At 41.0% G+C, this 27,820-nt stretch overlaps 1 protein-coding gene across 1 annotated transcript in view; it reads right to left on the bottom strand.

Annotated features, from left to right (window-relative positions):
* Positions 1 to 27,820, bottom strand: part of EDEM1 (ER degradation enhancing alpha-mannosidase like protein 1) — a 1,151,518-nt gene that overhangs the window by 389,547 nt on the left and 734,151 nt on the right. The window contains exon 8 of the mRNA XM_044078019.1: positions 2,582 to 2,702. Coding sequence (XP_043933954.1) covers positions 2,582 to 2,702 — 121 coding nt within the window. The remainder of the gene's footprint in view (positions 1 to 2,581; positions 2,703 to 27,820) is intronic.

Raw genomic sequence — 27,820 nt, 5'->3', positions numbered from 1 at the left:
ACATCAGGAGAGTGGTGGAGCTAAATACAAACAGCTCACGATCACAGGGGATGAACTTTTGGGAACTTTCCCATGTGGCCATTGCACCTCATGCAGTCAAGTGAATAAGCTTAAACAATTAACCAGCTCTAATACCAGCAAGGTGTATGATGTAAGAACATTTGGCAATTGCTCATCTAGTTGGGTCATCTATTTGGCCACGTGCCAATGCAGTGCCTTTTATGTGGGCAAAACTTCCCGTTCATTAAGAATAAGGATAGGGGAACATCGGAGTGATATCCGTAATAAGAAACTGACCAATGCTTTATACCAACATTCTGTCAAACACCCGACTGCAAAATTCATGTTTACTATCATTGATAAAATCATGGGCAACAGACACAACCAACTAGGTTGGCAAAGCATACTTAGTCATAAGGAGAAATACTGGATTATTCACCTGGGAACATTATTTCCACCAGGTCTAAATGATCATTTATGATACACATGTCTACCTAATAATCTGGAGATGGATTCTCTATTTACTCAATATATTTTACACTTTGTATTGATTATTAATTATGAATGTTTATATATTATTGCATCAGCACATTCAACAATTGACTTGGGTATTGTCACATTTAGCATGATGGACATACGCTATATTATTTTTCTTCAGGCATTTTTATGCTGAAGACAATATTGGTTGATATGTGGGTGCTTATCAATTTTTTGCCTATCCTATGTGCATTTGGATATTATATTGTATCATGTTTCATATCTCTTGGCATCTCTTTATATAGAGAGTGAATTTTTGACATGTGTATTGACTGTATTCCAATTATGCTTCTTTATATTCTTTACATTTCCCATGTTTATCATTTTGATAGTTAGCTATTCTTCACTCTGGATGTTATACCAGCTCTACCAACCTCATCAGGAGATAGTAGATTTGGTCTTCATGGTTGTTACCTCTATAGTCCTTTAAATATACTGTTCACTATTTGCATTTATTAGTTATGTTACTGATTTTTATTTAATTTTTCTTGTGGGTTACACCTTTAGATGTGGACACCATTATGATTATTAATTTTACATTATGAATTTCCCATTGTTATGTTTATTTAACAGAGAATAGGCATATATAGTTGTTTTTAGTCCTTAGCATATACAGCCTGTTCTCATGTATTATGTACAGGTATGGAACATACCTTTGTTTCTATTGGTCAGGGGTCCATATATATGGAACGATGGCTGACTGGTGAAATATCTTACTTATTTTATTCTCACTGAAGAAGGCGTATGCCGAAACTAGTCTGAGTTTAACAGAAAATATATTGGTGCATTTTTATGCACCTTTTCTTCATCAATAAACAATTGGAATTATAATTGCTGGCCTTTGGTGTGTTTTCGAATTTGGTTTGGCCGTGCAAGTCGTACGTGCGGGGTGTGGTGTTTTGCATTAAGAATACAAGGCACACATGATCTGGGTGTAATTGCTGGATCTGAATAGTCGACAAGACAAAATGTCACAGATATAAAGACCAGAGTAAAGAGGCAAGTAGGACTTTTCTAACCACAGTGGAATCCAGAGATCTAGATGCACTTAGAACTTTGTATCACAGTAAAACCAATAATAGAATGCAACTTAGTTTTTTTGTCATCTATCTGTTGGTTGCAAACACAAGGACAATAGAATCTACCCTGCAGAGTTATATCAAAAAGGTGTACAGTATTTCAAATATTTCATTCTCTGACAGATTAAAACAACTTAATCTATACATTACTCTTTATGAGTTATTACAGAGAAAGCTATGAAAGCTATTCTGAATTAAGACATTGGAAAAGAAATTGGTTTAGCCATCATAACACTGTTTAGCTGGACAAGAGAGGGAGGTCCCTTACATGTGGTAGAGCGCAACAGAACTAGTCAACAAGACAGGTCTATATAATACAAATAATTCCCAAGTATCAGAGGTAATTACATTTTGAGATTAAAAAATCAAATATCATGGCTATATTTAAAAGAAGACTGGATAAACACATGAGCCACAGGAAATACGGTATACAGGAGTCTCCAAGTCTGCGCTCTTAACAGCCTAACAGGCTTATACAGCTATCAAAAACTGAAAACTATGAAATGATTGTAGAGCATGAAAAGCAATACAAGACTATATAAGCAAATATGGCAGGCAAGTGACCTTTAATGGATAAATATGCTAACAGGATTACATAAAGTAGTAAGAAACTGCAAAATTTGAGGAACTCAGTTTGATACTGAACATATACCTTGATCTTTACAACAAAAATATACAGCTACATGATCTATGCCAATACAAGTACCAAGACAATCAATTTAACAATTCTTATCAGTGTGTTGGAACACTAATTTCCACAGAAAAAAGTCACTACTTTCACATGCAGCAAGGAAAACTGAAGCAGAGTGACTCTACAAAGGCTAGCACAAGTTCAATGGAGGCTCAAGATGGCCCCATGATTACTACTGGGAAATTTCATACCAACCCATGACAAGGAGTTGTTAAGGATACACATTTTCTAAGTACTAACAGTTGCAATAGCATTTTATACTTGACTTTCATACCTGAAGTCCTGGAAAGAAGGCCTGGAGAGAATCTATCCAGGTATTCATCAGATGTCCATCCAGCATGTTGACATTGACATAAAGTGGGGGGTCACCATGTCCTTCATTGCAAAATTCTCGTCTAAAAGCCAATGAAAGCAAAGGTAGAATATTAAGATCTGTTACATACTATAATGCAACTCATAGAATACCTTTTCAATACAAGCAACAGACTTTATTCATACCTGAAACAAATATTTGCATCTTCTGCTAGTTTAGCAAGAAACAAAATGAAAGAGGTTATGATGCCCATCACAATGATCCCAGCAGATATTACATATGTTACACAAAATAATTGCCTACAGCCTTTGCCTTGCAAGTTATTGATATCTGTAGATCACAGTGCACACGCCATGTGCTGTGTCTTTAAGAAGCATGTCAAAGACGTAACGTGCATGTACAAATGTCAAGCTAGTGCCATTTTGAGAGTGCAGCCAGATAGTAAGCATGCATGATTCCAACAGTTAGTTTGTAAACAAGTTAAAGTCAGTAAACTTCTAGTGTTATGTGTTTGTATAAAATAAAGCTGCTTGAACAGAACCCAGGAAGACTCTTGTACTGTGTCCAAAGTAGGACAGAAACATGGTGTCAGAACCGGGATCGCAGAGAATAAGATTTGGAGCCATGAGGTGCAGGGAAGACAGTGAAGGTAAACTAAGAAACGAGCATGAAAAAGAGCCAGAAAAGAATCAAAGGTAATGAGAATACGCATGAACTGCTTGTTTTATACAAAAGGTAAAATGGGGCATTACAACGGCACAGACTGTATTATTAAACAAGCGGGAGGCACAACATGTTTCTTAACTAAGTCAAATGTTTAAAATAATGACATTTGACAAAACCTTTATCAGAAAAGTGAACAAACATGTTTAAAGCTAAACGAGCATGTTTAAGGGAAAAATGGGCATGTTTAGAGTAAAACAAGCACAACAAAAGTACAATGGGCATGAAAAGAGATTAACTGAGCAAAACAAATATAATAAGGGGAAAAAGGGAGATTAAATGAGCAAAACAAATATAATAAGGGCAAAAAGGGCACATTAAGCATAAATAAAGCAAGGCGGCTGTGTGTTTTGTCACAAAATGCTGCGTTTTGGGCATAACTACGGCTTCGTATTGTATCAAGGGCACAACTGAAGTTATTCAGAGTATCCCAAAGTGTGTAAAAGTGCTTACACTGTGTGCTTATTACTGTGAATGTATTCCGAAGAGTTCATCTGTGTGCAAAGTGCAACTATTTCATGAATTACAGTCAAAGTACAGCCATTTTGAAAAGTTTCTTGTGCTGGGTGTGTCTATTCACAAAGTGCCACCATTACCAAGTATTTCTTGCACTGTAAAGAGTTGCCTAGCAAGGTACCTCCATTTTGGGGAAATTTTAGTATGTTGTGTACAGTTTATTCGCAAAGTGCAATTACTTTGAAATGTTATTGACTCTGAGCTTCTCTTGCCCAGTTTATTCGCATAGTGAATTATTTGAAATGTTTCTTAAAATGATGATAAATTACTTTATCAAGACAATTTATTTCAAGAGCATTACAGTGACCTTGAGACTTATTTCTCAAAGTCCAGTTACATAGAGACTTGCATCATGCAGTTGTTTGATATGTTTCTTACATAGATAAGAGGTGACTTCTTGCAATATAGTAATTTCAAGAATATCACAGTGCCCGAGAGAAACTTATTTCATAAAGTTCAATTATAAAGACTTGTTGTGCTATTAGGCAAAGTTACAAATACTGGCATAAAATAATGGCCTGTGTGTATGTGTTCGTGCTTATTTGCAAAACCCTTCATTGTTATGTGTTAATATGGCAGAAGGATTTTGAAAGCCCTTACCACTTCTACTTGATCAGAATATTGCAGAGAATTGGAGAATATTTGAGCAGAAGTATAATATTTTTATACAAGCAGCTTATTCAGACAGTATATGAGGGAGAAGGTGAAAATCATATTGTACAGGCTGAATCAAGGAAAGATCTCAACTGTTTGAAGTGCAAGTTCAGAGTAACCCCCAGACAAATATTACATTAGAGAGGCATTTGTTTTACACAAGAGATCAGAAACCAGGGGAAACTTTTGCAACTTATATAACTGACCTGAGAAACAAAGCTAAAATGTGTGGGTTTGGTGACTTAAAAGATGAGTTAATAAAGGACAGGCTTCTGTGTGGTACTAACAGTGCTGCTGTGAGAAAGATTTTGCTTCATGGCAGTGATATGACGTTGAGTAAAGCCATAGAGATTTGTCAGATGCATGAAGTGACAGAAAAACATACAAGTATGCTTGTGAGTGACAAGAGCATGGTTTCAGCAGGTTCCAGAGCAAATGTAGATAGTATGCAACACATGGCAAACAGAAGTAGTTCTAAGCACATGACAGCCACAGCACCCTGATGGCTCACCAGGGAAACCATGTAGCTTTCTAGCAAGTTCTAAGATTAGTTCAGTTAAAGGATCATCCTCTGCAGTATGAGTGTGAATCAGCAAAACCTAAGCCCAGCTTTATTGTTAACTGTCTAAACTGTGGTGCAAATCATGAGTCTAAAAGAGAGAAGTGCTTAGCATTTGATCAGCAATGCCGTAAGTGTAAAAAATTTAACCATTTTCAAAAGTTTTGCAAATCAAGTAAACCTCACACAGTTGTAAAGAAAGGTTGCACAAAAAAGCAAGTTAATCAAGTAGAGTCACAGCAGTCCACTTTCTATGTAGATCGTGCATTACAGTGCTTGGTGAAAGAGCTGATGCAGTGCAAAGTGTTTTGTACTGCCTGGATCAATGGTAAATCCACAGAGCTTAAAGTAGTCACTGGTTCGAAGTGGAATGTTATATCAGCAGACACATTTACTAAAGTGAGAACTAATAAACAACTCACTGTGGCCAGTAGTGCAAAACCTGTTGCTTACGGAGGTGAAGAAATTCAAACTGAAGGCTCAGTGATGTTTTCATGTTACTTGGCCAAGAACTTCATAGGTGTGTACTAGGTTAATGGCCCTGGAGCCTTTACAAGCCTAGCCCATAGAATTACCCTGGCATCATGCCACCCGTTAAACATTTCCTGAACTAAATGATGCCATGTCCTACGAATGTCTGAATCTGTAGTGTTCCGATATCAGCAAGACTGCTAAGTAGGACAGTGGGCACTTCTCATAAGCAGGACTAAAGTCAGTTAGTGCAGAACACCCCCCCCCCCTCCGCCTTTGGAACTACAATACAGTTTACATGTAAATTAGAGCAAAAAAAAGTCTCACAATTAGAATGCACTGATTAAAAAAACATGGTTCTCAATTTATGGTCAGTTATAAAAGGTATCATTCTTATAAGCAGTCTCATGTAAACACAAGGCTAAAACTAATACAATTAAAATGTAAAACCTAACTGCACTTAGGCAAGCATGATTTGGAACTGGGTCTTCAATGCTTTGTTCAAATCTGTTACAACTTGTTATTCTATGTAGCCCAAAGGCCAGTACAGCCTTTATTGGGTCTCAGACAGTTTGAGAATGAATCTTGTTTCATAGTTTAGTACTAGGCTATCTGCCCTGGGGCATTTATAAGCCTAGCCGTAGTGATGTGGCTTTTGCCACCCCATGTAATGGTACAAAAGTGTACAGAATATATTTAGAACACTGTGCCTCTGTCTAGTAGTGACACAGTGAAGACCCCCTTACATAATAGAATTAGTTTACTGTGCCTCTGTCTAGTAGTGACACAGAGATGACCCCCAGGGTAAACCTACAATCTCCCATCCACTCGTCAAGATTTCTCTTGAAGAGAGTCAGTGAGGGGCTCTGCCTAACATGAACTGGGATTCTGTTCCAGAGTATGGGAAGCCTCTGAGTTATGAATCTGTCCCTCCAGCATGTCCTATTCATATTTGTGCTGAGGTTTAAATCTTTAGCTCTCGTGGTTCTGATGGATTTGGATTTTTTGAGGTGGAGCATGTCCATCAATTCCTGACTGGACATGGCCTTGTACGTCAGGCACAGATCACCTCTGAGTAGGCGGTACGCTACTGAATAGAGCTGGAGTTTCTTTAGTCTGGCAGCATATGACATATGTTGGAGACCCTTGATCCTCTTGGTGAGGTACTTTTGGGGGTCTCTCCAGCTGTTGCAAGTGCTGGGTGAGGTACATACCAAATGAGGCATTGTACTCAATCATGGGCCTGATAAGGGAGGAGTATAGGGGTACAACGACCTCCTTTGATCTGGATGTGAATCCCTTCATGATAAGGTGGGCAAGGTAGAAAGTCTTTCTAACCACTTTGGCAACGTGGGTGTCACATGAGAGGTCACTATTGACTTGGGTCCCCAGGTCTCTGATTACTTTTTCCATACTCAGTGGGTTACTGTCTATGTGATAATTTGTGGGTACTTTGTTTTTTCCAAAGGGGATGACTATACATTTTTTGGCATTTAGTTTAAGGCCATGACTCCGGCACCAGTTGTCCGTTTCAGTGAGGCCTTTCTGTAGGATGTGTGTGTCAGCTGGTGTATCGACTATGGCGCCTAGTTTGCAGTCGTCTGCGAACTTTGCCAGCCACAACCCTCCCATGTTTGCTTTCACATCTGGGAAATAAATGCCGAACAAGAGGGGTCCCAGGACAGTGCCCTGTGGGACACCACTTGTGACTAGCTTTGAGTCTGACATGGCTCCAGCGATTTTGATTTTATGGGTTCTATCCTTTAGCCAGTTTGCAACCCATCTTGTGACATATGGATTTACATTTAAGCTGTTGAGCTTGTCTATGATGCCTGAGTGGGGTATGGTGTCGAAAGCTTTAGCCAAGTCCAGGTAGGCTGTATGGACTGCTTTGCCCTCGTCAATGGCTCTACTGACTGTTTCTTAAAAGTCAACCAGGTTCAAAAGGCAGGATCTGCCCTTTACAAAGCCGAACTGGGTGGGATCAAGTGTCTGTAGGTCCCCAATGTCTCTGTTTATGAGTTCCATAATGATTCTTTCCATAGCTTTGCAGACCAGGCTGGTTAAGCTTATGGGGCGGTAGTTACCAGGGTCTGTAGAGGTGCCTCCTTTGTGGAGTGGGACCACTGTTGCTGTACGCCAGTGTTCAGGTACATATCCTGTAGTAAGGCTAAGGTTAAATAGCATTTTTATGTGCGGGTTTAGCTCCTCTTGGAGTTCACGTAGCACACAACCCGGGATACTGTCAGGTCTCATTGATGCTGTGTTTTTAGCTTTGCTGAGGGCGGTTCTTACCTGGACATCTGAGATGACAGGGAGGTTACATTCAGCTGGGATAAGTATTTCTTCTTTTGGGGGTGAGGGAGGGGAGAAATTTGCACTGAACCTGTCTGCCAGAATGTTGGCAATATCTGTGGGTTCAGTGTATTTTTTGTCATTGTGAACTAACTCTGAGCATATCTGAGGGTTTCCGCCCAGGTTTCTAACATAGCAGAAGAAGGCCTTGTGGTTATCTTTAGTGTCCATAGCGATTTTTCTCTCAAAGTTTGCCTTGGATGTTTTTATGAGAGAACGTAGCTTTCTACTAGTGCTGATCAGAGATGCCTTATCTTAATGGAATTTTGCTCTGTCGTGCAGTAGCTTCCTTCTTTTGTCATACAATTTGTTTATGGCTGGGGTCCACCAGACAGGACGCCTGCCCTTGGTGGAGAGGGTCTTGGTTTTATTTGGGATTGCATGATCCATGCATTCTTGGAGATGTTCGTAGAAAGCATTTGTGAATGATTCAGCATTGTGGGATGCGGTTTCCACTGGCCCAGTGGGCTTAAAGGATACCATCTCAGTCTTAAGAAGTGTAAAGTCGGCTTTTGAGAAGTTTTTCACTGTAGTCTTTTATGTTTGGGGTGGAGGTGGGATATGTATATCCAGGCAAAGTTGCTCATTACGTAAGTGCATCTCTGAGTTCCAATTTTTCTGAAGAAATTTTCTCAGAATATGCTGATGTTTTCGATGACAGGTTAGGCAAACTTCCAGTTGTGTATTCTATGAAGTTAGACCCAGAGGTCACTCCAGTGGTCAGACCAGCAAGAAAAGTTCCAATAGTTATGCAGAATAAAGTCAAGGCTCAGTTGGATAAAATGGTACAGCAAGGTGTAATTTGTCCAGTTACAGAACCAAATGAATGGGTGTCATCTATGGTAGCAGCTCACAAAAAAGGCTCAGAAGCAATCAGAATATGTATTAACCCAAGAGATTTAAACAAAGCATTGAAGAGACCGCATCATCCGATGTGCAGAGTCAAAGAGGTCGCAGCCCTAATACTGAATGCCACTGTTTTTTTCTGTCTTGGATGCAAAAAGTTCATTTTGGCAAGTGATGCATGATCGCAAATCCTAATTACTAATCACTTTTGGTACCCTGTTTGGCAGATGCAGATTGCTAAGGATGCCATTTGGAATAAATTCTGCAAATTAAGTCTTTCATTGTGCAATGGAGCAAATTTTTTTGGGTTATCCTTGTGCCATAACAGAAGATGATTTACTGGTTGGAGGCAATGGTGAAGCACAGCATGACAGAAACCAAAAGAGTTCTAGACAGAGCACATGAAGTAAATTTAAAGCTCAATCCTCTGAAGTGCAAATTCAGGCTACCAGAAGTTACATATGTAGGTCATTTGTTTACCAGTACTGGTTTGAGACCAGATACGACCAAGCAAGCAGCTATCCTTGAGATGTCAGCACCAGACAATATTCAAGCTGTACAGAGTTTCCTAGGCATGGTCAACTATTTAGGCAAGTTTATACCAGATTTCAGTGGGTTGACAGCACCTTTAAGAGAGCTGACATGCAAAAATGTTGCATGGTCACGGTTGGACCACCACCAGAAGGCATTCGAAGATCTCAAGCAGAAAATTGCCACCCCACCTACATTAAGTTACTATGATATGAACAATCCAGTCACTCTTTCCTGTGATATTCAAAATTTGGTCTAGGTGCAGTTATACTTCAAGAGGGCAGACCAGTAGCCTATGCATCTAGAATACTTACACAAACCGAGATGCAGTAAGCTGAAATTGAGAAAGAACTTTTGGCAACAGTATTTGCATGTTCCAAGTTTCATGATTATATTTATGGTTGAGCTATTCGGATTGAAAATGACCACCAACCTCTAGTTACTACTCTAAAAAACCCTATGCATTCCACTTCAGCAAGATTACAAAGAATGATGCTCAAATTACAAAAGTACAACTTCAAAATGGTCTATACAAAAGGCAAACTACTCTATCTGGTTGATACCTTATCCAGATCACCCAGAAATATGATGGAACAGCTTGATGCAGAGAAGTTTGACTTTGACGTGATGGCAGTACGTAATTTTTCTACCACTAGGCTTGATGAGTTAAGAGATCAAACAATGACTGATCCTATTTTGCAAAAGCTCAATCACTATATTAATGTTGGATGGCCATGAAAGCCATCTAGTATACCACCTGAAGTACAAATCTATTTTCCCGAAAGAGATAAAATGTTGATGGAAGATGGTATTTTCAAAGGTCTTAAAATTGTTGTTCCTGCTTCCTTACAACAAGAATATATCCAGATTTTGCATTGTAGTCACCCAGGTTCTGCATCCACTAAGAGAAGAGCGAGAGAATTAGTCTTTTTTCCTTCATTACTGTGAGACATTGATAAAGTACTTTCTTCTTGTTCAGTATGCAATAGTACTAGACTGCGTTTGCAAAGAGAACCACTTCAGCTAAGTCAAGTCCCTGAACTATCTTGGTCGACAGTAGCCACTGATATCTTTGAGTGAAAATCAACACTACTTGGTGCTGGTAGACTCTTATTTGCACTGGTTTGAGATTGACTTACTACCTAACCTAACATCCACTACTAAGTTGAAATGCCATTTGTCAGTCCATGATAGTTCCACACAGTTATCTCTGATAATGGTACTCAATTTACTATTCAGTTGTTTCAGAAATTTGCAAGAGAGTGGGACTTTGTACATATTACTAGCAGTCCTGAATACCCACAGTCAAATGGTCTAGCTGAACATGCAGTGCAGAGTACAAAGCAATTACTAAAGGTCAAAGCATGACAATACCGATGTCTATTTTGAATTTGCTTAATCTCAGAAACATACCTCGTGATGATATTCTTGGCTCACCTGCTCAAAGACTTCTTTCCAGGCAAACCAGAATGATGATACCTATTAATTCCAGTTTACTGAGGCCTAAAGCTAACAACAACAGAACCATAAAGGCTCAACTATTCAAGCAGAGTTTGATCCAGAAGACTAGTTATGACAAATCGAGCAGATTTCTTTGTCTGTTGAGGGAAGGAGAAACAGTGAGAATACAAACAGCGAAAGGTTTCGACTGGATTGGTCAAGTTACAGGTATGTGTCCTGAGCAGAGATTCTACCTGGTAGAATCTGAAGATATACACTACAGGAGACGTTGTAGACATTTACTTCCTGTACCAGAATCATTAGCACAACACTGTTTTAATGACAGACTCTAGATCTCAGAGTGAACTAAATGTTGTTTCCCATTCCAGAGTGTGTCCCTATCTCTGATTCCATTCCTGAAGATGTTTCAGACAATTCTAAGACTGAACTTTTTACAGAGACAGCTCCAGTTAAGTCCAATTCCCAGTTTTATGTCACACGATACAGACGAGTATCCAGGCCCAGTGTGAAATATGCAGCAACATGGACTTAACTGTGTATATATATGTATCTTATTTGTGTAAATGCATAATAGAGAATTGTGTGTGATATCTGCATGCTAAATAGATTCATAACATTGCATGTTTTGTTTTTTCAAGATGGAGGATATAGATCAGAGTGCACGTGCCGTGTGCTGTGTCTAATAAATATGTCAAAGACGTGACATACATTTATAAATGTCAAGCACTTGCCATTCCTAGTGCCATTTTGAGACTGCAACCAGAGAGTAAGCGTGCATGAATCCAACAGTTAGTTTGTATACAAGTTACTTAAGTTAAAGTCAGTAAAGCTCTATCGTGATGTGTTTCTATAAAATAAAGCTGCCTGAACAGAACCCACAACGACTCTTCTACCGAGTCCAAAGTAGGAGAGCGACAGTATCTACTTGCTGTAAAAGAAAAAGCAGGAGCAAAGAAAGAAAAACTCCTACAAAGGAAGAGAGTTCTGGGTATGCTGTGGCTGAAGAGCACAGCACTCTATAGTAGTACTAATCTCAAACTTTATATGATTTGACTCAAGTAGTGGTTTCTTCCTGCCACAGCAAAAAAATCTGAGGAAACTTATACTATCACAGTGGAGAAGGCTCAGTACTTAGAAATGCAGAAAAAGTTATATGGTCATAGGAGGGATATCATAAACCATGAAAAACAGTATGAAGTGACTCACTCTGGGACATACGCATCTAGAAATAATAGATGCGCATGCAGAAAAAAGGTGGGCATTCAGTTCTAAGTAGTGGTCAAGTAGCATTTCAAATGCATATGTCTGGTTTTAAAGGAAAAAAATGCCATACAGGTAGGTCTCTATCACTCCAAAACAAAGAAAGTACCGATGTTTTTCAAATGTCATCCTAATTTCCTTTTTACAGTCTATGCACCATGACTTCTGTAACATTTGTACATACATCTGTGGGGAAAAAAGTCTGCTAACTAAACCAAACAAAGCAAAATAAGTCACAAGCAAATGATTTTATGAGAGTACAGCAAAAAATGCTATTTGTTAATAGTAAGTTTCTTAAAGAAATAACTTTCAAATTCTGTCACTGTACTTTCTCATTCTTATGTAATGTACGATCATAATTTTTCTTAAGATAAATATCATCTTGGACAAAAATGCAAAACTAAAAAGCGTAACATGCAGGCACTCTTATGAAAATATACTAAATGGTGCTACGCAGTAGAACGAAACTAAACAACAGATGGCAGCAGTATTTCACAAGAAAAAGAAGAAAGCCCAAGTAGTATGAATAAGTACAATGAAAGTAAAACATTCTCAAGCACTATGTAAACAGTTATTTATGAAATTAAAAAAGAACTGAAGATTCTAACAGACGATCATCTGATACAGAATACAATGCACAAAACAAACAGCACCACAAACACTAGATCCAGGGACCTGAACTTCGCCTGTGACAAATAGAACATGCTGGAGAGACGGACATGTGCCCGAAAGGATCCCTGCACTATGGAATAGGATCCCCATCCAACAGAGCTCATCCCTGACCTTAATCAAAAAATATCTTGACAATAGGATGGGAAATCATAAATTTACCCTGGTATTGCCCCCGTCCCTTAAGGATAGATTACCCTAATAACCCCTGCACATAAAAACCTCTGTAACACTGCTCCTCCCATATAAACTCCCATAACACTCGGGACCCAAATGATTTGGAGAGTGCTGTTACGCTAGTAAGGGCCCTAGTGGTCATTAGCCTAGTAACAACATATGTCAGATGCAGCCAGAATACTAGAAAAAGCATTTCATGGAATGCAGTTATGCAATAAGAAAAACTAATTTGCCTACTGTACCCTGAAGTATAGAAATTTTGATGCATGTAAAATTAAGATTATTCAATGCATCAGTATGCAATCAGAAAAGCAGCTGTTAGTGTCCATTTTATCAGTTTTAATATAGATTGCATAACCTATGTAAACAATGCAACTGTTTAAAATGCTATGCATCATGAAATTTAAAACTATGGTGTTCGGACCTTCTGAATGTTACATGTAGCAGAAATAAAAGACTTGAAAAGCATAGATTACCTGAAGGGGCACAGCACACTATTTCAAGATTACACATTTTAATTGTTAACTGGACACACAGTAATGCAGGTAGCAAAAATATAGAGTGAACCTAAATAGCAGTGTACTTCAAAAGACAATAAAACTTCTGCATGTTGCCTTAGAACTTTAGGAGGCTCTCGAAATGCACTGACAATAAAAAAAAAAATTTGTCATTATGTAGTAGTAACACAACTATAAACTATCATGCAGAATGTTTACATATATTTATTTCAGTAAGAATAATTCACACTGAATAAACACTACTGAAATATGAGCAAATCATATATTTTTATTTTATTGAGAACATATAAACTGATTTGCTTTGCAGTCTGTCAAGTGCAAGAGTGATGTTAATTTGTCAAAAGTGAAGGTTATTCTCAAAAGACTGCTTTTCCCATTTACGACATACGACAGGATAAGCCAGTCTCAAAAACAGGTAGCACAGAATGTCAACAGTGTGGTTATGGTTTTCTCTGATAAGGCTGTGCACTCAGGTCTATATTTCCTAATCAAAATGGCTAAACATTGAACGCAGCTTCATCAACCACTAAACATCAAACTACCATTTATATGAACAGCTAATTCAACGATTTTTTTCCCTAGGAAAAAAAAAAATCACTTGGTCAATCAGAAATGACACACGACTTCAAACACTGCAAAGTGGGGGTCTTTGCCCCCCACAACCCCCAATGTGGGGGTGCTGTGCCTCCCACTCCCCCAAATAAATATACCAACTCCGATATCGCACTACAGTGGGGAAAAGGGCAAATTCACGACGACGGCCAATCGATTTTTTTATCCCTAGGAAGATGGTTTCTCTGGCTAAGACGGTTCAAAGGGGAAGAAGAGAGTAATGTGTGAGGGCTTCCACCTTCTGGCGGGGGATGAAGGCTGCCATTTTGTTTGTTCATATTCTCCATCCTAGAAAGACAAGGTCTTTGGTATGTGTCACAGGAGATTTTAGTTGGTTCATTGTGAACCCTAGGTCTGCCAAAAGTTTGCTCACCATGTGTAGGAGGTGGTAAAGGGAATGGCAGTTCTGGTGTAGGATTAACAGGCCATCTAGGTAGGGATATATTTGTATGCCCTGCATTCTGCAGTGGGTGATAACTGAGGCTAGACACTTTGTGAACACTCTTGGAGCTATAGAGAGCCCAAATGGCAATGCTGAAAACTGAAAATGTGAGGAATTAACTGAAAAGTGTAGGAATTTCCTGTAGCTGGGGTGAATGGGCATATGAAGGTAGGCATTTTTTAGATCCAGGGATACCACGAAGGCTTGGTTGGGGATAAGGGGTAAGCATCTTGAAGATAGGCACCTTGAGAAATAGATTGAGAGTGGACAGATCTAGAATTGGTCTCCAAGGGCATTCCTTTCTTGGAACCAAAAACATCCTGGAGTAAAATCCCTTGTTTGTCTGATCTGGAGGGACTGCTACTATTGTGCCCTGGGCTAGCAGCTGTTCTATAATTGGAGGGAAGAGATGAAGCCGGCTTGAAGGAGGCTGAGGTGTCCCCCTGGAAGGGGGGACTGACCACTAAGTCATGAAATAAGCTTACTGGACGATGGAGAAGACCCAAGCCTCTGAGGTGATTTTCAGCCAGGAGGGAAGGGAAAGGGTGAGGGACAGGGAGGTGGATGTGGGTAGAGGGTAGGAGTCACAGTATAGGAGCTCTGTCAGGGGAAGGCTGCCTCTGAAAGGGAGTAGGGGCTGAAGTGGAAGAGAGTCTAGGAGCGGTTTGCTTCCTAGGGTGCCTCCGTCCTTTGGATTGTGGAGCAGTAGAGTGAGAAGACTGCCTCCTTACAAAACTAGTCCTTTGTAGGTAGTTCTTGTGGTACCTCAGAATGGGTGAGACTAGCAAGTGTTTTAAATTTTGCAACTCCTTGCCCTTCTCTTGAAGAGATTTAAGGAGCTCTGCAGAAGCAGTGCCAAAAAGAGCCTTATTATCAAGTGCAGCATCCAGTAATTTGACTTGTACAGCCATAGGTAGGGGCTGGAGTCTCATCCAGGAGTACATTCTGAGGACTGAACCTCTTGCTTCGGATCTGGATGATGCCTCTGCAGCATCATAACTGCACTTGATGGGGTGCCTGGTCACCTGAGAAGTGGTAGATAACAGGGCAGAGAGCTGAGACTTTAAAGGAAAATCCGTCACATCTGGCATTAATGCAGAGACCTTGGACAGGGTATCTAGAACAAATTTAGTCATGTGGGTCTGACAGTTAATAGCTCTAATGGCTAATGTGGAGGAAGTATATATTTTCTTCCCATGTCTATCCATGCATTTGCTATCCTTATCTATGGGGAATAAAGAAAATGAAGGCAGCTGTCTGGAAGATTTGTCTGCTAACACATCAATGACTGTTAGGTCTGCAGGGGGTTCCTGAACAAGAAAGTACAGTTGTGTACACTTACCATAAATGTAGATGTGCGAGTGTATTCACTGTTGCAGTCATCACATTTGGGTTATCCGCCTGCAGGTAGCCCTCAGTCGGCCTGAATACCAGAGTCTTGGGATTTCTGCATCGGATGCTGTCACTTCTTCCATGACGTCAGGTCGTCAGGGGTATAAAACATGCAGCTGACGCCATTACATCAGTTTTTCTTGACCCAGATGTCTTGAGCCCCCACAATAGGAAGCGATTACATGGTGTGGAACACCCCCAGTAGAAAGTAAATACCAATGTTATAAGATATGGCCAAACAAAGAATAGGTAAAAGTATAGAGAAGTCAGGGGGCTGGAGGGAGGGTAACCAGGACTGAGGAAGAGCTTGCAACGCTAGGAGCACGGCTCTCATTTCTAGGACGTTTATATGCAGATGATACTCGTGAGTCTGCCAAGTGCCTTGGACTGTCCTTCCCTGATAATGTCCCCCCCCCTATCAGGGAGGCGTCTGTGGTCACTGTAGCAACCGGAGGGGGCTGAATGAAGGGTCTGCCCTGAGTCACTAGTGGGGAGACCATCCACTAGGAAAGGTGCCTTTTGCATGCTTCTGTAATCAAGATCGTGTGAGACATGGGGAGATGTTGGAAGGACCACTGTGTGAATAGAAGCCACTGAAGGATTCTCATGTGAAAGTGGGCCAAGGGTATCAGAAGAATTGCCGCTGCCATAGAACCTACAGTTTGAAGGACATACCTGACTTGTACCCTTTTGCATTGCATGAGGATATGAACTTGCTGGCGAATTGTGGAAGCCCTGTCCGAAGGTAGCTTTGCGGACATGCTCCTTGTATCTAAGTCTGCTCCTATATAAGTAATAGATTGACAAGGCAACAAGGCAGATTTTTCGAAATTTATGGTAACGCCTAGCTGGGAGCAAACTGAAATTGTATAGTCCCTGGCTTGAAGGAGTTGATGCCTGGTAGTAGCAGTAAGGAGACAATTGTCTAGATATGGAAACACCTGGAATCCTCAATGCCTCAGGTGAGCTGTGACCACTGCCATACATTTGGCGAACACCCTGGGGGCTGTGGTGAGAACCAAAGGGCAGAGCTCTGAACTGATAATGACTGGCTCCCAGCCGGAAATGAAGGAATCTCCTGGAGCATCTGTCCATTTTGATGTGATAGTACGCATCTTGGAGATCTATGGAGCACATCCAATTGTCCTGACCCAGAAAGGGTAGAATGGACTGTAGCGTGACCATCTGAAACTTTGTTCTTTGAACAGACTTGTTCAGTCTGCTGAGATCCAAAATAGGTCTCCAGTCCCCTGTCTTTTTTGGTACCAAAAACAACCTTGAGTAAGTTTTTTTTCTAGTAGTTTTGAAACTTCTATAACTGCTTGGTCCCTCAGATTGAGTGGAACGGCTGGGAGGGACTTGCGTGACGGTAAAAGGGGTTGAGAGAATGGGATTCTGTAACCTCCGGATATGACTAAATGTACCCATTTGCCTTGCGTAAGGTTTAGCCAGGCTTGTGGGTACAAGGAAAGTCTTCCCCGACTGCCTCTGGAGATGGACAGTCGGGACAGTCGGGCAACCCTTCAGGGATGTTGGAAGGGCTTGTCAGAGAAAGATTCTCTGCTGCCCTGGTTCTGCGGACCCACTCTGCCACGAGGGTGGCATCTGTTGTTATTGTTATTGTTATTTCCTCCTCTGCCCCTGGAGGAAAAATCACTACGTGTGTCAGGCGAAGCTCCCCGGGATTTCCAAACCACATTTTCCCACTCTTCTGACCCTTGGGGTATGGTCTGGAAGGCGTGGAAAAATGGACTCCCATGGAAGAGAGAGTCTTGCCTACCTGCTCACACCTAGTGAGAGTGTCTTTCACCTGTGCTCCAAACAGAAAGGAACCGTCAAAGGGAGTGTTGGTGAATGACGCTCTAAAGGGTTCCGCAAAATTACACAGCCGCATCCATGCAGGTCTGCGAAGGGCCACGCCTGTGCCTGCGGCTCTACTCGCACCATTGGCTGCATAGGAAATGAGCCTCATGAAGGAGTCAACTACTAAGTTAAGGGTCGCCAGCTGAGAAGCCACTTTAGCCTGAGCCCCTTCAGCTGATGGATCCTGAAGGGTATCTCCGAGCTCTTTCAGGAGATCCCTCTGAAGCCTGGTGAAATGGCATAAATAATTCAGTGACCTCATAGAAAAGGTCGCTGAAGCAAACATTCGTTTCCCATATCTGTCCATAGTCCTGGACTCCTTGTTTGGAGGATGGACAGAGGAAGATGTTTCCGCCAACTCCTTTTTAGTGGCTGCTGCTACCACAATGGCATCCACGGGAACAACCTTCGTAAGGAACTGCTTTGTCAGGGGGTGCAGTAATAAACTTGCCTGGTCTCCTTGGGGTTGGTTCCACTGTATCTGGGGCTGACCAAGCCCTTCGAGCCACTACTGACATTAGTGGATCGAAAGGCGGAGAAACCCAGGAGGTGGAAGGTCGGGAACCAAACGCATCCAGGAATACAGATTCATCCTCGGAAGGGGCTAGGGTATTCCAGTTCCCCCTCTGCTTAAGTATTTCTAGGCTGTCCGAAAAAGAAACATCTTCAGAGGGGGATCTCGGGGACCCTTCTGACTCATCCAAATCCGTATCCAAAGTGATAGACTCGGGGGAGTCAATGTGCTTCCTCTTGTACTTCTTCTTCCGAGGGGGCTCCTCTGAATGATCAGGGGAGGCCTCTGAAGAAGAGGAAATGCCCAATGGGGTGCCATGGAGCGCCGGTTCCCCACGCTTGGGGTCTGGAGGAGGGACAGAGGTTGGCGCAGGCACTACAGGGGACGGAGCCAGTGGGGCCGAAGGTGGAGCTGGCTCAGAGGCCAGCACACTCCTCATGACATCAAAGGTGTCCCTGCCACGATGCAGAGAAGGTTCCAGCTCCGAGGAACCGGAATCCTCCTCCTCCCCGAGGGAGACGGCTCCGAGGCCGATGTAGGAGCTGAGCTCACCTGCGCCGACGCTCCGAGAGGGAGAACGGGGTCGGACAAGGGTCCAATGCCACACGCCCCCTCGGAGCTGACGAGGGAGTCTCGGTGCCCAGATCCCTCAACAGAAGGCACCATCGAGGGGATCGGAGCAGACGACGGATCCAAAGGAGAAATAGTTATCGGAGCCAACGGTTCCACGACTCAAACCCCATCAAACTCCGGCTCCGAGCTCAATGGAGTCGGAGGAGGAATATCAATAGAAACTGACGGAGCCGACACCTGTTGAGGAGGGCTGGACAACATATTGGCCAGTGCCTGCGACTTCAACAACCTACTGACCACTCTCTCCACATCATGGTCCGAGAGCCTAGAGGACCGAGAAGAGTGGGAAGATCTATGACTGCGGTCACTTTGCAACAGGGGAGACCGAGGAGCCGAATGTATGGACTCTAGCGAAGGGGACCTCGGCCTCTTGTGAGTCCTTGACGGCTCCAAAGGTACTGGTGGAGCCGACAAGGAGGCAGTCTCCTCGGTTCCAGCCGGAACCGAAGAAGTACACAAGGCTTGGGCCAAAGACGGCTCCGAGATGGGAGCCGACAATTTGGCTGGTTTAGGAGATTTCACTAGGCTGAGCCTTTGCTGGTGAATCCTGGGGCTTAAGAGGACCCCTCAAAATAAGTTTGTTTTTGCGCTCCTGCAGAACTCTTGGGCTAAATGCATGGCAGATAGAACAAGAGTCCTGCAGGTGCACTGCGCCTAAGCAATAGATGCAAGAAATGTGCCCATCTGTCAGAGACATTTTCTGACAGCATGAGTCACACTTCATGAATCCTGACACCTTGGATTCTTCAGACATAATCCACAAATAGAAGATACCACACTAAGTTATAAATTACTGCTACAGTGACTATTTTAATAAAGGGCTGAACTAGTAAAGACCATCACAAAAAGCAACAAGTATACTACAAGCTAAAGATATATATATATATATATATATATATATATATATATATATATATATATATATTTTTTTTAAAACTAGGAAGCCTCTAACTAAAACGGCTACCTATAAGTAAAAACAGCCCCCTTGAAGGCTGAACCAAAGTCCCAGTATATATGAAAGACCGCACTGGCACGTAGTAATAAATGTCTCCTCTATATTTTATACACACATAAAACAGTCTCAGGTTAAGCGCTTTCATCTACTGCCGTAGATTTCATCAGAACCACTTACACCTTTGTTAACTCCCTTTTTATATAGTATTCAATTCATCAATTAACATGTCATAATTGAAAAAATCACATGATTAGACTTATTACATTAAAATCATCAAAATTTAAAGTGCACAGTGCTGGATTCCCTTAATATAAACCTATCTATTTATGTTAATAAATGTACTATTTTAAAAAACATACTTTAAAAAATGCTTTAAAACTACTTATTTCATATACATATAATAACTTATCCTCTAATTTTGTTTTATTACTAAAAAACTTTAAAATTGTTTGTGCATACTTCACTTCTTAATTAATGCATTTATTTAAATAACAGTACATTCCAGGATAAAACTTATACCCTATTATCTATCTAACATGGGTTTTATAGAGATGTATTCATTTAACCCTGGATATTCTGATGCATTTAATTTGATTTGCCAGCGTGTCTCTTTTTCTAATAATTTCTTCTTTACATTACCACCCCTAGGATTCACTTGAACCTGTTCAAGAATCCCAAACTCAAACATCCTACATTCTTTATTAGCTTCACAATGTCTCCATAGGGCATTATTCATATCTTGCCTCTTCATTCTATAATAATGCTCATAGATTCTGTTTCTTAGACATCTAGATGTCATCCCCACATAGTAACATGAACATGTTGAACACTTAGCTAAATATATCACATTTTTAGTTCTACAATTCCCCTTACAAAACTTCACTTTTGTTTTCTGAGTGTTATCTAATGTAAGATTACTAGCCACCGTGATGTACTGACACTGGTTACATCTTCCACATTTTGTTGTACCTCCCTCACTTTTACCAACAATATTCATCATTTTATTTAGTCTACTCTTTAAATTCATTCCATTCCTGTATACAAATGTTGGTCTGGGGCCTACTATCTTGTATATATCCTCATCTGTTCCCAATATGTTCCAGTTTTTTACTATTATGTCTCTAAATTTATTCACTAATGGTGCATATTGTATCACACAAGCTCTCCTATATTCAGTACTTGTTTTCTTGGAATTACCTATACCATCCTTGCTCCCCAGTATGGGTTTATATTTTTTACCCCACTCTTGTTTTACATATTCCACTACATCAGACACCATTCGTCCAGGATATCCCCTATCAATAAACATTTTAGCTATGTTATTTAACTCAACTATTACATCTTCATAACATGATGTCATCCTGGCGGCTCTAATACATTGTCCTCTTATAATGCTTTTTTTCTGATACTGGGGATGGCAACTATTGTACTCTAAATAGTCATTACTAAAGGTCTCCTTCCTATACAAGTTGGATTTAAACTTCTTATTCTCAATAGTAACCTTAGTATCTAGGTATGAAATACTTTTTTTATTCATACTTATAGTAAATCTTAAATAATCATTCCTACTATTAAGGTAATTCATAAATTTTTGTAATAGTTCCTCACTGCCCTTCCATATAATAAACACATCATCCAAAAACCTGAGATAACATCTTATATTGCTGTTCCACTCAGTTCCGAAGATGTATTCCTCTTCCCAATTTAATAAGAATAAACTGGCAAACATGGGGGCACACGCTGTCCCCATGGCTACTCCCTTATTTTGCCTATAATATTCTCCTTGAAACATAATAAAATTATTTCTCAAAACTACTTCCATGAAAACCAGGAGGACGCTTTTTTTCTCCCACGTTAGTTTGCTATATTTGCTCATACTTTCTTGAAATCTAGTAAGTCCCTCCTCCTGAGGTATACTGGAAAATAAGTCCACCACGTCTATCGTTACTAAAAAACAATCATCAGTGATAAAGTCATTTTTCAATCTAGAAAGGAAATCCCATGAATCCTTTACTATGTGTGGGATGTGTGAGTATACATTTTTTAACCATCCATCCACTACTCTTCCCATTTCAAAAGTTTTTGAATTACTTCCCGAAATAATAGGTCTGAAAGGTGGTTCCTGGATGTTTTTGTGGACCTTGGGAATACCTACTATTGTTCCTATGATGGGATGCTCTATCTTCACATAATTGTACATATCCATATCTATTCTGTTGTCTATTAATAAATCCTCTATTATTAAATTAATTTTATGATATGCTACATTGACTTCGTTTAATGAGGTAGCCATATAATTCCCTGAATTAAGTAGTATATTCGTGATTCTATTATTGTAATCTTCAGTATTATATAATACTACCCCCCCACCCTTGTCGGGTTTCATAATTCTTATTTTATTATTTTTTTGCATATCATTCAATATCTGTATTTCATTCTTAGTAAGATTTGTAATATGAGGTTTGTTTGTTGCAAAATCAGCATATAATTCCTTTATGACCATCCTTTCATACGTAGCTAATGTATTATTTAAAGGGGGTGTGAATTTGCTAGGTTTTCTATACCCATCCAAACTTAACATCTCTTTCCCTTTAAAGTGCACCGCAAGGTTTAGCTTTCTTAAATATTTTTTAAAATCTACCACATAATCCACCAAGTTACCCCTGTTGTTTGGTATAAATTTCATAACCTTTGGAGTAACATAAACATATCTATATTGACTTCCAAACTAGTATAATTATAGATGCTGAAATCTTTCCATCTATAATGTATATCATTATGTTTAATGATTTGCTCTCCTTTGTTCCTGGATGTCATATCAGTATATGTCAGCATGTTCTGTTTTCTTGTGGGTACCATTTCTCGTGTCTTATCTCTCTCTCTTGTAGTAAGTCCCTGAGCTGGTCCTCCTCTAAAAAATGGTTAACTTTATTTCCCCTACTAGTATTGTTATAGTATACAGGTCTACCTTTACTCCGATAATCTCTCTTTCCATTATGGTACTCTCCTACATTTTTTACCCTTTCAGTCTTTGACTCAAATCTATAGGCCTCACCTTTTTCATACTGCAAAATGTCACGCTTTAATTTTTTACATTTTCTCTCCATTTGTATGTTAATCTGCTTTTCTACCCATATAAATTGGGCATTGAAACTTAATATATTTTCTTCAAACAGCAAATCAGTAGTGATAATATGGTCTAACTCCTCTATTTCTGTCATTAATTGACATATTTTTTTATCATTACAAGTGATGAGATATTTCATAAATGTGAACCCAAAATTATCCAACATTTTACAACATTCCGTTAACTGTTCTTGTTCCATTTCTACCCCCATGGGTCTCTTGAAAAATCTGAGCCCCATTGGAACCACATTCACATCCATACATCTTTTTAAATAGGCATTATCCAATTGCAATGTCTTTAACAACTTTAATTTTTTACCAAACTGGTAAATATAATCTTTTAAAATCATTTCATCATTAGCGTAAACTTCATTGCCCCTGTCAAAGTTAAAACGCTTGTTATCTTGCTCGAAATCTTTAGTAGAACCTTCAAGAGGAGGGGCAGAGGGGGAAAGGCATAGACTGAGAGGTTTTCCCATGTAAAGAACAGAGCATCCACCTTCCAAGCTTGGCTGTGGGGATTTCTGGTGCAATATTTGCTCAATTGATAGTTCTGAGGGGAAGCAAAGAGGTCCACCTCTGGTGCCCCCCCACCTCTGTGACTGAATGATTTGGGTTCCAGTTTCCACTCCTGTGGGTCCATTAGATTTCTGCTTAAGTTGTCTGCCAGTGAATTTTAGTTTGCCTGGCAGGAATTGAGCTTGAAGGTGCACTTGATTGTTCAAGGCTGTGTTCTACAGAGCCCATGGCTAACCTGCAGAGTGGGTAGGAATGGGTTCCCCCCCCCTGCTTGTGTATGCACCACATAACTGCGGTGTTGTCTGTCTTTATCAATAGCTGCCCTGGAAGAATAAGGCATATGAAGGCTGTCAGAGCATTCTGTACAGCTAACATTTCTTTTTGATTGATATGCAGGGTGCATTTGCTTTGGGCTTCATTTGCCATGAATACATTGTCCTGCCATGTGCGCACCCCCATGCATAGTCTGATGCGTCTGTTAGGGTTTGGGCAGCAGGGGGTTGAGTGAAAGGGAGTCCTTTGTTGTGGTAGCAGGCCTCTGCCCACCAAAGGAACTCTGCCCTTAGGCACGGAATGATAGGAATCATTGTTTCCAAGTCCTGAGAATGTGGACACCAGAGACTTTTTAAGTACCAGCTGAAGTTTCCTCATATGCAGTCTTGCATATGGAATTAGTAGAATGCAAGAGGCCATGAACCCTAGGGCTTACAGTATTTTTCTTGCAGATAGCTGGGTTTTGGTGGCGTGAAGATTGAAGTAGTTTGTCAAATAAATTTGTTTTTCTGGAGAGAGGAACGCCATCGGGAAAGTTGTGTTCAAGCTTGCTCCCAGGAATACAATCTGTTTGCTGGGTACCTGATGTGATTTCTTTTCGTTGATGGTATACCCCAGTGAAGTTAGAAGTCTCTTTACAAATGTCAGGAGCTGGAGTAGCAATTCCTGACTATCTGCATGAATCAGGCAATCGTCCAAATTATGGGTAAATTTGAATTTTTCTCTGTCTGCAATATGCAATGGCTGGAGCTAGGCATTTTGTGAATACCCTGGGCGCAGTAGATAAGCCAAAGGGAAGTGCAGAGAAAATAAAGCCTGCTCTGAAACATAGATATTTCTTGCAAGATTCCCTTATGGGGATGTGCAGATTAAGCTTTTTTTAAGTCTAGTGTGGCTCGCCAGAAGTCCTTGGCTAGCATAGGAACCAGCCATTGGAGAGTAAGCATTTTGAACCTTGGAACCACCAGGAAGGTGTTGAGAATAGACAGATCCAGGATAGGACATCCAGAGTTTTCTTTTCTGGGTACCAGAAACAGTCTGGAGTAAAAACCTTGTCCCCTTTGCTCTGCTGGGACAGTCTGAACAGCCTTGATACTGAAGAGAGAAAGTACTTGCTTTTGGGCTTATGCCCACTGGTTTGGGGGGAGGTCTGGCCATCCACTTGGGGTTGGCAGCGAATGGAAGTAGAATCTGTATCCCTGGGATACACTGTTCAAGACTCATCTGTCCTGGGTGATGTACTCCCAGTTTTTTGCATGCAGGGCAAGTTTTCCTCCTAAACGTGCAAGTACTTGGGCAAGGCTTGGAAGAGTTAAGGATAAATCATTGCAATATTTTACCATAGGATGGTGGCTTACTACTCCCTGTTTTAGAGGTGGGAGCACTCCATTGCTTAGATCTGTGCATACCCTGGGACTGTACTCTTGGTGGTCTGCTTCCCCTGGGTTTGGACTGAGAAGGTCTGGGACACTGGAAAGAACCAGTTTTTAGAAGGCCAATGCCTACTGAATCTAGGTGGCTGTACCTGTAGGAAATCTTTAACAGTTTGCATAGATTTAGCTTTTTCCTCCATCTTTTTGTGGACGACTTCTGCTTTATTGCCAAACAGGCATTCTTGGTTTAATGGTGCATCTAGTAATTTTGCTTTGACATGGTCTGGCAAGATTGGTTCCTGAAGCCAAGCATGCCTTCTAAGAACAGACCCAGTGACAGCAGCCCTGCAGGATGTTTCGACGGCATCAAAATCACATTGCAAAGTATGTTTTCCAAGTTGGTTAGCAGAATGCATTAACTCTTGTAAATCTTTATATTCTGCACAATCAGGAATCAACATAATTTTCTGTTTAATTAGCTCCATAATATGTTGCTGATACTTTAGCATATGAAACTGGCAATTTAAAGCCCTGATGGCAAGAGTAGCAGTGGTGTATACCTTCTTACCCCACCTATCTAAAGCCCTAGAGTCCCTGTCTGAAGGGGTAGGTAGGGTTTTTGTCTGTTGTAACCTTAATGCCTTTAGGTCCCTGGGAAATGGTCTCTGGATCCACAGTAGGATTCTTAAAGAGGAGTTTGTGGGCGTCAGGTACTCTGAATACCTGTCAGGTTTCCTGGGAGCTGGAGGCAAAGTATCAGGGGTAAGGCTGGATTCCAAGATGACATAATCTACAATTTCCAGAACAGGAGGGACAACTAGAGGCCTGTGCTGAGGCAAGTCTAAAAATTCTGAGTCTCTTTTTGGACTGTGGGTAGTCCTGGCACTCCCAGTGGAAATGCTCTCTAAGGGTATGCAGGGTTTCACCAAAAGAAAAATCTTCTGGTGGGGAGGCAGAGGGAATGGAATCCTCTGCATCAGAATCCTCATAGGTAGATAAGTGCATGTCCTGGTAATCAGAAGGATCAGAATCAAGAGACTCATGATCTGAAGAATCAGAAGGAAAATCAGCTCTATGTCTTTTTGAGGGGGAAGGCTGGCTTCCCCTAATTAAAGTAATAAGATCTTCAGCCAATCTAAGCATTTGTTTCTGAGGCATGTGGGCTTGAGAATGCACTTTGGTCGTCGGTTTCCTAGGCGTAGTGCGAACTCTGGGCCTGAGAAATTCGGTATTTTTGGTTTGAAATGAAGTTGTTGGTTTAATATGAAAATCGGAAGGCCTGAATACACACTCAGAAGCTGGTACCTGCACAGCGGCTCCGGACCCATTCAAGGTAGAGACATCCGCAGGTTCTATAGTCGAAGAAGCATCTCACGGCATACCAGACTCCGAATGGGTCTCAGTAGTTGCCTGCGAATCTGTATTAGTGGGTATCAGGGGCTGTGAAAGTGCCTCACAGAGTACAGGCGGACTGGCAAATAGCTTAACGGAAGCGTTGTCAGCAGTTTTGGACCTATGAGGTCTGTCTCTGTCTTTATCCTTACGTTTTTTCAGAAGATTGGTAGTCGAATGGCTTATCGTAGCTATTTCAGAATACGGAGAACGAGAATGATAGAATTTAGCAACAAAATTAGCCCAACGAAGAATAGTTCGGGCGTTGAACAAGGCACAAAACTGACAGCCAGAAACGTCGTGGTCTGGGCCTAAACAGGTGATGCAGTTGTTGTGTTTTTTGGCTTTTCTCGGTTAGGGGTCGCCACAGCAGAACTCTGGTCCGCTAATGATTGGCAGTAGATTTTTACGTGCTGAGTTGCCGGCCCTGACGCACAACCTTCAACGAAGGTACGCCCATTCACGCAAGTCTCCACACAGAAGACGCTCTAGCTGAGAATCGAACAGGACAACGTCTTACTGTGAGGCAACAATGCTACCGCAGCACCACCACCGCAATAGAAATGAATGAAAATCTCTGTGAATTATTTGCTTTCCCCAGGTAAAACAATTATTAACTTTTTCTGACACCGGTTAGAGCAAGAAAAAATAATCCCCAACAGGGTACTTACCTTTTAGAAGACTTCAGGTCTGAAACTCAAAAAACGAAAATTTCAGGAGGTGGCCAACCGGCACTTGCAAACTGCTTCTGCTATGGACACTGCACGGCAAGAAAAGCTGATGTAATGACATCTGCTGCATGTTTTATACCCCTGACAACCTAACGTCAAGGAAGAATCAACAGCATCTGATGAAGAAATCCCAAGACTCTGGTATTCAGGCCGATTGAGGGCTACCTGCAGGCAGATAACCCAAATGTGATGACTGCAACAGTGAAACACAAAGAACATCTGAGCATCCTGGAGAACCTTCTAAAACCTATCAGGATGTTTGGATGCTGGGAGTTGAGAATCTGGGGTCTGACATGCAGCCTGAAAGGCATCATTAAAGGCTAGAAGCAGAGGAGGGACTGCAGATGGAGAAGGCTGGTCCATCTGTAAGAGTTCAAACTACCTCTTTTCTATCTCAGAAACATCAGAGACCTGCCATTTAAAATGTTCTTTCATGAGTGTAATGGTGTCCTCAAATGAGAATTCCTCCCCAGGAGATTCAGGAGTAATGGTATCCTCATCCTCAGGAGTAGAAAAGTCCTTGGGAGACTCAATTTGGGAACATTAAGTGAGGGATTCATCAGAAGAAGAGAGTTCTTCCCCTGACTCCCCTAACGCCTGCACAGGTGGTAGGGAAGGCTGGGGCATCTGGGACT

The sequence above is a fragment of the Protopterus annectens genome, chromosome 7.part0 (genome assembly GCF_019279795.1).
Source record: "Protopterus annectens isolate FY-2018-M chromosome 7.part0, PAN1.0, whole genome shotgun sequence".
Classification (NCBI taxonomy): Eukaryota; Metazoa; Chordata; order Ceratodontiformes; family Protopteridae; genus Protopterus; species Protopterus annectens.
This window is presented reverse-complemented; position numbering and strand designations above follow the sequence as displayed.